Genomic DNA, 15,000 nt, shown 5'->3' on the forward strand with positions numbered 1-15,000 from the left:
CTACGATCCGGAAAGCCTTTTCATTCTCTACTCAACACTTTGGGAGATAATTCTTGTCTCCCTATACAACGGAGTCACTTTATGCCTCTTTCTGTACCATGGATCCACTTTCTGCCCCGCCCAACCTACTGGGATCCACTTCCTGTTCCACCCAACCCACTGCGATCCACCTTCTGGTAAACCCAACTCCTTGGAATCCACTTCCTGCTCCACCCCACACCCTGGGAGCCACATGCTGTGGTTACCACCTGTTCAAGATGCAGTTTTTTGTTTTGTTTAAGTTGAGTATATACGGAGTGGTTTCCGGAAGTTCTACTTCCGGTGTTCCCGTAATTTTAAAATGTGATAGTCTTGCAAATGCGTATGTATATGATTATATCTATGCTATCAGTGAGAATGTGTGTGTGTGTGTGTGTGTGTGTGTGTGTCTGTGTGTGTGTGTGTGTCTGTGTGTGTGTGTGTGTGTGTGTGTGTGTTTGTGTGTGTGTGTGTGTCTGTGTGTCTGTGTCTGTGTGTCTGTGTCTGTGTGTGTGTGTGTGTGTGTGTGTGTGTGTGTGTGTGTGTGTGTGTGTGTGTGTGTGTGTGTGTGTGTGTGTGTGTGTGTGTGTTCAAAGTTGGAAGTCAGACGGTCTAGGTTCAAGGCTGACAGTCCCCAAGTGGACATGTAAAGGTCTCTACCTTCACGTGCGACATTCGTCTGTTTCAAGGCATTTCGCCTCGTGTCGAGAGTTCTTCGTGAGCAAGTTGGCAGTATTCTTGCTCTCTTGTAGATTGTCACCTCTATCTTCTAGTTGGTGTCCGTTTGGGGGTCCATGTTTCCATCAATAACGCCTTTTCCCGGACTCTTTCCTCAGTTTTGTGGGTCGTGGAAAAGAAGTTCATGGCTGTAGAATATTTTAATGGCAGGGACACGCATAAGTGCGCCAAACGTACAAAAATGGACTGTTGGAAACAAAAATTCCACGTATTAATTTTAGTTCAAATGGCATACTAAAAAAAAACTGAAATTAACAAAAGAGCCAAACCACCTGTCCAAGCCATCTTAGGCTTTAATTTTACAGTCGGGTAGCAGTAGTGCCATCCAGTTCGTTCTCGACTCGCAGTGAAGAATTTTGGGTTCAAATTTCGGGCGGGACAGAAATGATTGGGCCCGTTTTCTATCACCTAATGTCTTTGTTCACCTAGCAGTAAATATGTACCTAGGAGTTAGTCAACTTGTCGGGTTGCATCCTGGAGGAGGGTCAGTATTTCGACCTTGGAGGGAGGGGTCTTAAATATAAGCCCAACACACACACACACACATTATATAAATATAATATATATAATATATATATATAATATAATATATATATAATATAATATATATATAATATAATATAATATATATATAATATAATATAATATATATATATATAATATAATATAATATATATATAATATAATATAATATATATATAATATAATATATATATAATATAATATAATATATATATAATATAATATAATATATATATATATAATATAATATAATATATATATAATATAATATAATATATATATAATATAATATAATATATATATAATATAATATATAAAATACACTGGCTGCCTGTCTATCGACAAAATTGTGTGTGTACTGTACTAGGCCAAGGAATATTTTAAGTTATATTTATATCCTCTACAAAACTTTATAGTACAAAATGTGAGCATTGTTGGCTGCTACAGTCCACTTTTCGACGTTCGTAGGAGTCACTTGAGAAGTTGAGGAAGGTAGCGGTTATTGGGGGAGGGAAGGATAAAGCTCATCACAAACAACGTTACAGAGTCGTATCTAGTACCCGCAGGAAAATAAGCAACGGAAGCAGGAATCAGTCGCGTGGATCAGCAACACGGACATAACCAAATACAAGAAGAAACAACACAGGTTGTGGAAGCTCGCAGTATGAGCATCAACAGTAACAGCAGCAACACCGGCGTTATGTGAAGTTAGCAACAGGAGTGCAAGTGCGTAGTCATGGCAGCAGCAGCAGTGTCAAGAGGAGGCAACGTAGACAAGAGATGCACATTAACGTCAATGAGGAACAGCAGGAAGGAGACACCCAGAGCAACGACCATGAGGTGACCTCTGCACAGGGAACACAACCATAAGGTTCACTTCTTCCCAAGTACATTCCTCATACAGTACTTGGGTTTTATTTGTAAATAATTAACTCGCTCTGTCTCTCTCCGTCTCGCTATCTGTCTCCTTTTTTTCTTTCTTTTAGATGAATACTGTGTATTATTCATATACACACACACTCCGATGCTTCCACACATGTTATGTTTGAGGCTGTACTCACCCCATACTCATCCTGTGAGCAGTAGCGCAAAAAGCATTACAGGGGGCACAAAAGGCCTTTATCAGACCTCAACGGAGATTATTACATAAACAATTTCATCTATCCTTCACGCCTTATAATTACAATGTCAGCTAGTTACAGAGCATGGTTATGTTCAGGAGTTCGTGGAGCTCCTGGATTGTCTGATCATATGGTGGACGGTGTTTTGCCGCTCTCCTTAGGGCCTTATTTTGTACTGCTTGTAGTTTTTGTATGTTGGTTTTCTTTATGGTGTGTAGTGGTACTGGGGGATACTCTAGATGCGGTATTGTATAGAGCCTTATACAAGTCTAGGTGTATGTTTGTACTAAGGCTTCGGAATCTTCTCAGTTTTCCTAAGGCTGCTTTGGCTTTATTTTGTTTGATCTTTACGTGGATTTGTATCTTTGTTCTATTGATCATGAGTCCCAGTATTCTGCCTACATCCGCATATTGGATCGGACGGTTGTCAAGTATTATGGGATCTGAGTTTCTTTTCGCAATGTGTATTATCTGGAACTTTTGTTTATTTGTGCTTATTTTCCATTGCTTCTCAAAGTTGTTTATGGATTCAATTGCCGCCTTGGTCTTGTCGGCTGGTAGCGGCTTTGATGGACCCGGTTGGCATATTATTTGGGTGGCATCGTCAGCGTATGTGATGTATTCTCCATGTTGGGGTTGGGGCAGGTCAGCTGTATATATGTTGAATAGAGTGGGGGAGAGGCAGCTTCCTTATGGTACTCCACTTTTCAGTTCTATTACGTCACCCAAGTAGTTGCCGATATTGAGCTATAGATGTCTATAAAGCTGCAGAGAATAGCAGTAAATCTCTGTGGAAGTCCTAGCTCAGATATCTTATATTTTAGGCCTGTGTACCAAAGTTTGTCGAAGGCTTTCGTAAAATCTCTAAGCACTATATTACACTGATCTTTTTTCGACATTGCATTGGCTATATGCTCATAGGTCGGGTCTGTAGCTGTATGGGGCCCCTCTGCGGTTTCTAAACCCATGTTGCCTGGTGTTATACTTCCTCTTCCATGTACTTCACAAGTCTCCGATTATTTTTCGAATATTTTACTTGGGACTTCGAGGAGGGAAATTGGTCTGTAATTATCAGTTTGCGTTGGAGATTTTTCTGGCTTGGGGATTAATCTGATTGTGGCATTTTTGAAATATGTAGAAAATAGTCCAGATACAAGATCTGCATTTACTATACGTGTGTATTGATGGAGCCGAGGGTAGCCAAGGCAGCCAAGCCCCGGGGGGGAAGAATAACTCTCAAAACCCACTTTAAGTATACTCCAGGGATGGACTGGTGGGTAGAGCGTGGTGGGGCGGGGGGGATATGGTAAGGATGGGGGCCGACACGTAGCGTGAATATTGTGGTTAGTGAACCTGGTCTGAGAAAGCGACAGTGAGAGAAAAGTGAAACTACGATGATGTGCGTGTGTAGTGTCTGTGTGGCCGGAGCCCCAGACGGTGTTCCTGGTCCCGGCTGCCTGCTGCTCCTCTCCCCGATTGCCATTTTCCCTTCCAGTTGACTCCTCTGGTGCAGTATTTACTTCTCCCCCTCAACTATGTGCGTGTGCATGGGTGTGCGTGCGTGCCGCTGGCGCCTGTACATATTAGCACGCACGTGTGTATCATTGCCTCGTGGTAATGCCTGTAGCTTGACCTGCCTCGTGTGATTGAATAGGCGCTGCTATGGACTATGTTCTGTGCATATACCAGTGTGTTGAAGCGTGTAGTTGATAACTACTGTAGTTGGAAATACAGGTGTTAGGGGGCTGCCCCCCCCCCCCTCCACCTCTGACCACGAGAGTAGCGTCAGTGGATGGTGTAGACTAAATATATAATTACATATGGCCTGGTGTAATGGTATGACTGCTATTGTGGCTCGGTGTGGTGTTGATATGACCAGTGTGTACACTGATAACCTGACAATGTCCTTGGTAGCATAGTGGTGGTGTAGTGGTAATGGTGGCGCATGTGTGTACGTTAAAGAGAGAAATTTCTGCGTCTGAAAATTCATGCCCTCTCACTCAAACGAGTACAAGTGTCCAACGTTGACATAGTAATGGTGACTTTGTCATCCATGATTGCACTCAACTCCTCGAGGCATAACTATACCATGCTTGTGTCAGAAGCATGACATGTGTAACATAATCATCCGTGATGGACTCTGAACCTGTCTTCCATCCCATATTGGCATGATGGAACTAGTGAGTTAGCCAAAGCACGTGGTCTTAAAGAGGGGAATTGATTATTTATGTGAACTCCCCAAGGGCAGTAATATTCCGAGAACGTCAACAAACTTTAATAGACCCGAAACAAAGTTAAATTTGGACTAGCAATTTCATCCCTCTTACTACTATGCACAAAAAGCCACATATCTATGAATCTTAAAATAAAGTCGGCAGACTTCTGACGTCATTACTGCTTGGCTTAGGCTCTGCTACAGTTCCTCTTTGAGTTTATGCCACCTGCTGAAGTAAATCTGGCCAAACGTAAACTGTGAGCAGAGCTATTCACATACCTTACGTCACTATGTAATTGAATGTGTAAAAATCCAACCCAAGAGCTTAGAGACAACTCATCTCCAATGTTCAAGAAATGTACTTGTATTTTATACTTGACATGTTATCTAATATCCTAGGCAGGTATTACAAGTTTGCCGAGTGTAGATTTGCATGCCCTGTAACCTTGCACTCCCCGCACATCTCGCATGTGCTTATCTCACGTTACCAGTCCTCGTGGCCTTCCTCCTGCAACCATAAACTGGAAGTGGGAATCGTCTCCGGCGGGGTTACGTTTTGACCACACACCGTTAACTCATGGACACTTAATGGAACAAGAGACCTACACCTTTGTGTCAGAACTGTAGAGCTTGTCGGAGCTTCTCTCTCTCTCTCTCTGTCACAGGCACACACATCCTGGTTGATTGTCCGGACTTTCCGGATGATTGGAAGTCTTGGTGTATCACTGTGTCTCTGTGTCACTTGTCCCTTGATACAATCCTCGGTGAAGCTGATACCTCGAGCGTCACTCGTCCTGTCTCCTTCCTCTCTCGTATTAGTGTTCTGAATGATATCTAGGCATTCTGTGTGACACGGTGGTAAATAATATTTCAGGCTTGACATCTCCGTTTCATAATTACTTGCTTATCTCATGACCATGTGCTGTAACGTTAACTACAGTAATGTAAGTAAATTAATATATTATACAGCCTCAATATATATATATATATATATATATATATATATATATATATATATATATATATATATATATATATATATATATATATATAATACATATATATATATATATATATATTGAGGCTATATAATGGGATGGACCCAGGGCTCCTCACCTCCTCAGGCACACGCGCGGGTTCCATTCCATTTTATGGTCAGTATATATTAATAGATTCGCCAAGTTCTTATGATTTTATCGCGCAACATAAGTAGGTCACTACCCCTGCAACTTTTACACAAATGTAAGGCAAATAAAATCCGTAACTCGGTCGCTACAGATGTAAATTCACACACAAATCACAATAGCGTGATACATCAAATGAACAAATCCACAGGGGATTGTCCAACAACAAATCGACAACAAATCTTTTACCATGTGGCGCAGTCGACTAAGGCGCGTCTGGGATCATCCCGGACGTCGGTTCGAACCCTCATCACGGCCCCTGTGGATTTGTTCAGATGTAGATTGTTTTACCTATAGAAAATGGGGTCAGTTCCTGAGCGCAGTATGTGCCTGTATAACAAATTCTCTCGAATAATACATCGCATTTTGACGAATAAATCCCGTAAGGCTGAAAATGTACTAAAAATCTGTTCGTGGGTTCTCGGTTAGGATAGATTCCGGTAATTTGGTACATAAGTTTAGTGATGTTGTGATCGCTATAGAGGACGGGCTGGGCTGTAACCTGAATTAAGTCCCACTTAGCGACTGTCAGCCACAGGTCTTGAGTATATAGGCAGGACGACAACCTCTCTCTCAAGGCGTGTTACACTTCACAAACACAAAGGCTCCATTAAAGATCACATAATTTCTGCACGCCGCCAGACCACCATTAGAGATCCTGACCATCAACACCAAAATAGTTACAACGAAATTACGTGACTCATCACACCTTCATGGATTACATAGTGCTGGATTTGCCAAAGTGGTTGTGCACTGTTCCTTCATTCCTTTGTTTATTAACTTTATCCTAATATTCCAGTTCTTTGTCCTCATATTCCAGCTCTTTATCATCATGTTCTTTCATTACAACATCTCGGTGCAGTTTTCAATTATGTCCTCGTTTTACTGGTCTTGGCTTTGAACTTTGCATCTCTGTTGTCTATTTGGTCAAGTCTCCTTAGAAGCCTGTATGCTGTTATCATGTATAACTTATTACTCCTTTTCTAACAAGTACTCGACTAGTTGTACTCAAATAGTTGTGCTTGCGGGGGTTGAGCTCTGGCTCTTTTGGTCCCGCCTCTCGACTGTCAATCAACCGGTGTACAGATTCCTGAGCCTACTGGGATCTGTCATATCTACATTTGAAACTGTGTATGGAGTCAGCCTTCACCACATCACTGCCTAATGCATTCCACCTGTTAACTACTCTGGCACTGAAAAAGTTCTTTCTAACGTCCCTGTGGTTCATTTGGGTACTCAGTTTCCACCTGTGTCCCCTTGTTCGTGTACCACCGGTGTTAAACATTTTATCCTTATCAACCCTGTCAGTTCCTGAGAATTTTGTAGGTGATCATGTCTCCCCTTTACTATCTTCCAGTGTCGTAAGGTACATTTCCCGCAGCCTTTCCTCGTAACTCATGCCTCTTAGTTCTGGGACTAGCCTAGTGGCATACCTCTGAACTTTTCCCAGCTTCGTCTTGTGCTTGACAAGGTGCGGGCTCCATGCTGGGGAACGGTTCACGGGTTATCACAGAACCCCCATATACTTGGAGACGTTGTCCGGGCTCCATTTTGGGGCTGCGTACTCCAGGATTGGTCTTACATATGCGGTATCTCGCACTTAAGTGTTGTAAGGTCAAATTTGTCTGTTTTCTTCATAGCTCATAAACTAACCTATTTGCATATCTTTGCATCTTAACTAGTTTTAGATTAAGACAGCATGATAAAGAGCAAGTTTGACATTGGTTGCCTCAAGCGGTAGGAAGACTTCTTTGTCAAAGTTCCCGAAGGCCACACGAACGTTACCCATTGTGGCATATCCTGCCCAAGTTGTGCTGATGCGTGCCTCTGGTGTTGGAGTGTGAATAATGCCTATTCTAACCAGAGAAATAATAATGATGATGATTTAAGATTCAGCTACTGGGAACAAAAAGTGCCAAGTAGCACGGGCTCTGGTGAGCCCGTAGTTGACTGACCTGGTACAGGAGCGGGGCTGTGACTGGACCAGAGAAGATTTAGGTGTCTTTGAGGTGGTAGAGGTGAGGGGAATCAGGGATTTAAAGCGTTCACCTTTCTTAGGGAGAGGATTAAGAATACTGTAGCATGTTAACTGGAAGAGGGGGGAAAAGTTTTAGATGCTAAACAATGGATAAACATGCGAGCCATGTTTATCCATTGTTTAGGTGCAATGTTTAGGTAATAGGTGCAAGCTCAGTACCACATAAGGTGGCACTGGGATGGCCCTCAGGGTGGCACAACTTGGTTATTAGGAAAGAGAGAGGCATAAGATTATCTGGCAGCGGCAGATATGTCAGACATGAGTAAAGTTACAGTTAGAAGAATGTAACCAAGGAGGAAAATAAGAGCCAGATGTTACAAGCGATATTTAGTGAGAGTCTAGAGGGAAAACTCTCAGAGTTTGAAGACATTTTGCTCTGCTTATTATGGAAGTTGTGCATAGGAGTCAGAGGGAAAACCAGTCTTAGCATGGATCTCTGTAGAGACAAAGGAAATGGGTACATGCAGGAGGAGAACCTTGTCAGGTTACGAATGGTCTAAATTAGCTTTTACTATTTTTCTTAAATACATGTTGTGATTTAATGATGTAGGCTTTCTGACTCTTTAGTCAGTCTTTCCCCCCCCCCCCCGAATGATAAACTTTATCTTAAGGTTAAACTTTAATTTAAACTTTAAATTTATTTTAAACTTTATTTAAATTTTAATTTTAAACTTTATTAAGGAGAGGACACTATGGGGAACTTCAAAATTTTTTTAATGAGTGTAATTGGACAGAATTGTTGCTAGGCAGGGAAGTAAATGAAATGTATGCCAAATTTTTAAAAATATACGAGGAAGGCACACAAACATTCATACCAAAACAGAGGTGCAGGGCCAGAAAACAGGATTGGTTCGACAGAAATTGTGAGAGGGCAAGAGACCAAAAGACACAAAAATGGAATCAGTATAGGAAGAGGCCAAACCCTCAAACATACCAGCGATACAAAGATGCGAGAAACAACTATACGGCAGTAAGGAGAGAGGCAGAAAGAAATTTTGAAAAGGGGATAGCGGATAAATGTAAAACAGAACCGGGCCTATTCTACAAATTCATAAACAACAAATTGCAGGTAAAGGATAATATCCAGAGGTTGAAAATGGGAAACAGATTCACGGAAAATGAAAATGAAATGTGTGAAACATTAAATGAAAAGTTCCAAAGTGTGTTTGTACAAAATGAAATCTTCAGAGAACCAGACACAATGGGAATTCCAGAGCACAACATAGAGCGGATAGAGGTGTCTAGAGATGAAGTGGAAAATATGCTCAAGGAGCTCAGTAAGAACAAAGCAGCTGGCCCAGATGGAGTTTCACCATGGGTTCTGAGAGAATGTGCATCTGAGCTCAGCATTCCAATTCACCTGATCTTTCAGGCATCCCTGTGTACAGGAATCGTAGCAGACGTGTGGAAACAGGCTAACATAGTTCCAATCTACAAAAATGGCAGCAGGGAAGACCCCCTCAATTATAGACCTGTATCATTGACAAGTGTAATAGTGAAAGTATTGGAAAAACTAATCAAAACTAAATGGGTAGAACACCTGGAGAGAAATGATATAATATCAGACAGACAGTATGGTTTTCGATCTGGAAGATCCTGTGTATCGAATTTACTCAGTTTCTATGATCGAGCCACAGAGATATTACAGGAAAGAGATGGTTGGGTTGACTGCATCTATCTGGACCTAAAAAAGGCTTTCGACAGAGTTCCACATAAGAGGTTGTTCTGGAAACTGGAAAATATTGGAGGGGTGACAGGTAAGCTTCTAACATGGATGATAAATTTTCTGACTGATAGAAAAATGAGGGCAGTAATCAGAGGCAATGTATCGGAATGGAGAAATGTCACAAGTGGAGTACCACAGGGTTCAGTTCTTGCACCAGTGATGTTTATTGTCTACATAAATGATCTACCAGTTGGTATACAGAATTATATGAACATGTTTGCTGATGATGCTAAGATAATAGGAAGGATAAAAAATTTAGATGACTGTCATGCCCTTCAAGAAGACCTGGACAAAATAAGTATATGGAGCACCACTTGGCAAATGGAATTTAATGTAAGTAAATGTCATGTTATGGAATGTGGAATAGGAGAACATAGACCCCACACAACCTATATATTATGTGAGAAATCTTTAAAGAATTCTGATAAAGAAAGAGATCTAGGAGTGGTTTTAGATAGAAAACTATCACCTGAGGACCACATAAAGAATATTGTGCAAGGAGCCTATGCTATGCTTTCTAACTTCAGAATTGCATTTAAATACATGGATGGCGATATACTAAAGAAATTGTTCATGACTTTTGTTAGCCCAAAGCTAGAATATGCAGCTGTTGTGTGGTGCCCATATCTTAAGAAGCACATCAACAAACTGGAAAAGGTGCAAAGACATGCTACTAAGTGGCTCCCAGAACTGAAGGGCAAGAGCTACGAGGAGAGGTTAGAAGCATTAAATATGCCAAAACTAGAAGACAGAAGAAAAAGAGGTGATATGATCACTACGTACAAAATAGTAACAGGAATTGATAAAATCGACAGGGAAGACTTCCTGAGACCTGGAACTTCAAGAACAAGAGGTCATAGATTTAAACTAGCTAAACACAGATGCCGAAGAAATATAAGAAAATTCACCTTCGCAAATAGTGGTAGACGGTTGGAACAAGTTAAGTGAGAAGGTGGTGGAGGCCAAGACCGTCAGTAGTTTCAAAGCGTTATATGACAAAGAGTGCTGGGAAGACAGGACACCACGAGCGTAGCTCTCATCCTGTAACTACACTTAGGTAATTACACACTCTCTCACTCACTCTCTCTCACACTCACACTCTCACACACTCACACTCTCACACACTCACACTCTCACACACTCACACTCTCACACACTCACACTCTCACACACTCACACTCTCACACACTCACACTCTCACACACTCACACTCTCACACACACTCTCACACACTCTCACACACTCTCACACACTCTCACACACTCTCACACACTCTCACACACTCTCACACACTCTCACACACTCTCACACACTCTCACACACTCTCACACACTCACACACTCTCACACACTCTCACACACTCTCACACACTCTCACACACTCTCACACACTCTCACACACTCTCACACACTCTCACACACTCACACACTCTCACACACTCTCACACACTCTCTCACACTCTCACACACTCTCTCACACACACTCACACACTCTCTCACACACACTCACACTCACTCACACTCACTCACTCTCACACTCTCACTCTCACTCTCACTCTCACTCTCACACACTCTCACTCTCACACTCTCACACTCACTCTCACACTCACTCTCACACTCACACTCACTCTTACACTCACACTCTCACTCTCACACTCTCACACTCTCACACTCACTCTCACACTCACTCTCACACTCACTCACACTCTCACTCTCACTCACACTCACACTCACACTCTCACTCACTCACTCTCACTACATGGTAAATTTCTTAACATGGGTTATTGTAAACCAGCACATAGGTAAATATCTTAATTAAATCAGTGAATATCCCAATATTTGTAAACAAAGTATGATCTATTCTCAAATGAGACGTGCAATAAAACCTTGTTTCCTTGAAAGCTCCTTCACCACGATATTAGCTGAAATAAGCAGATACCCATTAATGAGTATTCAATAGTCTTCGGCAAGTCTTTCAGTCAATCAAGTACAGGAATTGAACTCATGAACACCAACCATGAGTTTTAGCATCAATACCTACAAATTACAATATAAGCTTCTAATGGGCCACAGTTACAGGAAGTAAAAATAAGAACAACAATTGTATTACAGTCATGTTATTCCAGTGTGTGTAGAACGTAGAACATTCACGTTATCCCAGTGTGTGTGTGTAGTTTAGAACAGTCACGTTATTCAATGCATTGGCTTCGATAGGTTAAGTGGGTTGCTTGGGTTCATACATTTCTGGTGAGACAAAACAGTATATTTTACGCAATGGCAAATCTAGAAATGGACTGGTTTGACAGCAGACAGAGATGTGGACTTGCTGTGTTGTAACAATACAAGCACCTATAAGGCGTAATGGCTCATAATAATTACGCAAATGAGACATTTGCAGCTATAATTAAACGAGGAAAACTGTGCTGAATTTCGATGCCGTGGCAGCATATATCTGATAAGACATCACTTGAAATGAGCCAGTCGTTGAGCGTTGTGATATGGGCAAGTAAGGTATTTTCTGTAAGGGTGACCCCCCATGAAGATTTATGCTAAGACATAAATTGCTGAATTCATTTATCAATGTCAGGCACATCTGAGAAATGTGCACATTTCTCAGAAATATACAGAGCATATATGTCTCCTGTTATCTAGGATAATCTCTACTCTATTCCCTGGCTATACCTAGTGATTGGACCCAGCAATCAGCTTTATCTTTGATAAGAGGCAATAACACCCACAACTTCCTCCCATCGTCAACACACACGCCTTTTGTCCCTTTGAAGTGTTTATTGCACGTACGCTCACTTTTACTATGCACCCCATACCCATCACATGGGCGGTGGTGGAAAGGCTCACATGCACATACTGTATTGTATGTGTGTAGAGAAACTTGCAACTTGGCCTAGTTGGCCAGGTTACCTAATGGGCCTAATTTTTCTAAAATAATGTGCATATATATATTTTTTTTCCTTGTGGAATGATTCAGCTTTCCATAACATATGATTTTTTATTTAAACTAATATAGAATTTTATCTAACCTAACGTAACTCAGTAATTCATGTTCTTAATATAATAACATTAATTTGAAGTAACTACTGTATATCTTAGCAGATACTATATGGAAAAAGACATACATAGTTCTGATCTATAAAAATGGTAGCAGAGAAGACCCTCTAAATTATAGACTGTATGTATCATTGAGAAATGTTGTAATCAAAACGCTAGAAAAACAATTCAAATTAAATGAGTAGAATTACCTGGTAAGAAATGACATGACATGGTATGACTTTTAAACAGGAAAATCCTGTGTAACAAATTTACTTACTGTAGTTTGAATTATTTACAATATTCGCATATATTTAAGATTTTATTTACAATATTCAAAGAGATCTTGCAGGAAACAGATGGTTGGGTTGATTGGATTTGTCTGGACCTAAGACAGGCTTTTGACAGTTCTACTCAAGTGGTTGTTTTGGAAGCTGGAACATGCTGGAGGGGGTTACAGGATGACAAATTTTCTGACAATAATAAAGGAGGTGTTAAATGTACCATATTTAGAAAGAAGATACAGTACTGTATTAGAGAAATAAGAAAAAGTATTAGTAATTTTAGGCACTGTACTCGTTACTTATGAATCCTCCTCTGTTTATATATACAGTACAGTAGTTTTTATAATAATAATAATAATTTATTTAGGAAAAGTACATACATAGTTGCAGAGTTACAGTACAAACATTGTTTGATTTAAAGATAGAGGTAGTACATACAATACCTAAAGCCACCAGTATGCATAGTTTCGGGCAACGCTATGCATACTTTTATGCATACTTAGGGCGTTTTTATGTATGTACTCTTACCTAAATAGACATTATCATAAGAATCAACAAAATTGACAATTCTTGAAAACTGCAGATTTACCCTGTGTAGTGGTAAGACGGGATACCACAAGAACCAATGAAACGGTTCATGAGTGTGTATCCAACACTCTCATCCTGTAACTGTACTTAGGTAATTGCACATGCTTGCATGTTCAGAGACCAACACAGGCTCTAGCAAATACTCGACCCTGCAAGTAGAACTGGGCAAGTACATTGTACACACATACAAAACCCCATTTCCTGATGAGACAAAAGGTGTATGTGTTTAAGGTGTTGCATTTGGTATTAGGAGAGTTCATTTTGAGCAAGTTGGCAGCAGTCTTCATTCTTTTGGTGTTGGTAGATGTAATGTTTCTGCCAAATGACAGAAAATGTGATGCCTACCAACATTGAACAGAAGATGCAGGTCATTGTTAGCTTCAAGAGTAAGAAATTTGCCAATTTGCTCATAGAGAACTTATGATATTGCATTTAGTATCAATATAAGAGACTAATGCTGTTTATTCCTTTACATGTCCACTTGTGGACTGTCAGCCATAGTGCTCTAAGTATATAGGCAGGACAACATCCATTTCAAGGCATCTTACAATACACAAACAGTCTCCATTAAAGATCACACAATTTCTGCACATACCCACACCATCTCTAAACATCCTGACCATCAACACCTGATCAACAACGGCTAGATATATCTGACCTTTGATTTCACAGTGACTTGTGACATACTAGTTATTTATCTAATATTTGATTTGATTTTGTGTTAATGTAATCAAGACACTAGTGACACTTGCTCCTTTTCAGGCATTCCACTTACGAGACATCAGATGTGAACGACCAAGGTTTCTCAGCAAGTCCTTCTGTGGTTTTCTGACCTTCAATATTGTGACATATTCCCTCCTGGTGGCAGAAATTCTTCTTACCAGGGAAGCGCAAACCCAGGAAGAGAGGGTTAGTCTCCATTTTGTGTTATCATATATTAGGGGCTGGATAAATTTCATTTCCCCCATTCTGTTAAATATTTTCTTCAACCAGTTAAATTTTCTAATACTGTACATACAATAATTATATTCCTTGGGTATTAAAAAGGTATATACCAAAGAATTACTGGAAATTGCTAAGTTGTTGAAAATAATGATGCCAGTCAATATTGTGCATTTCATACTATTCTGGTATGTTTATCTTGATTTGTAGTTAATGTGGGAGTATTATTCAAATATGTTTAGATTTTCTAAAGGTACAAATGAAGTAGGTATGGTTACACCATCATATTTTTATAATGTTTATAATGATAAATTAGTGACAGCATTACCTTACAACAGATAAATGAAGAAAAGGACCATGGAGTCAGAATCAGTCATTCACGAAAAGTTGCACAACAAGTGGGAGCAGCAGTAAAAAAGCGAACCAAACCCTGGGAATAATCAAGCATACCTTTACCTTCAAGGAAAAGAAAGTAGTCGTTCAATTGTATTAGTTTGGTGGGTGCCCCCACCTGGATTATTGTATCCAGGCATGGAGATCTCTTCTTCAGATGAGACATACTATAGCTGCTCTGGAGAAG

The 15,000-nt window shown here is 40.4% G+C and overlaps 1 protein-coding gene across 5 annotated transcripts in view; it reads left to right on the plus strand.

The window, feature by feature from the left end:
• The window catches only part of LOC123765526 (uncharacterized), a 93,414-nt gene that overhangs the window by 50,269 nt on the left and 28,145 nt on the right, over window positions 1–15,000 (plus strand). For all 5 annotated transcript variants that reach the window (XM_069333862.1, XM_045754177.2, XM_045754176.2 and 2 more), the window contains one exon: window positions 14,241–14,387. In XM_069333862.1, the coding sequence (XP_069189963.1) occupies window positions 14,241–14,387 (147 nt within the window). The remainder of the gene's footprint in view (window positions 1–14,240; window positions 14,388–15,000) is intronic.

Source organism: Procambarus clarkii, chromosome 30 (assembly GCF_040958095.1).
Source record: "Procambarus clarkii isolate CNS0578487 chromosome 30, FALCON_Pclarkii_2.0, whole genome shotgun sequence".
NCBI classification, from domain to species: Eukaryota; Metazoa; Arthropoda; class Malacostraca; order Decapoda; family Cambaridae; genus Procambarus; species Procambarus clarkii.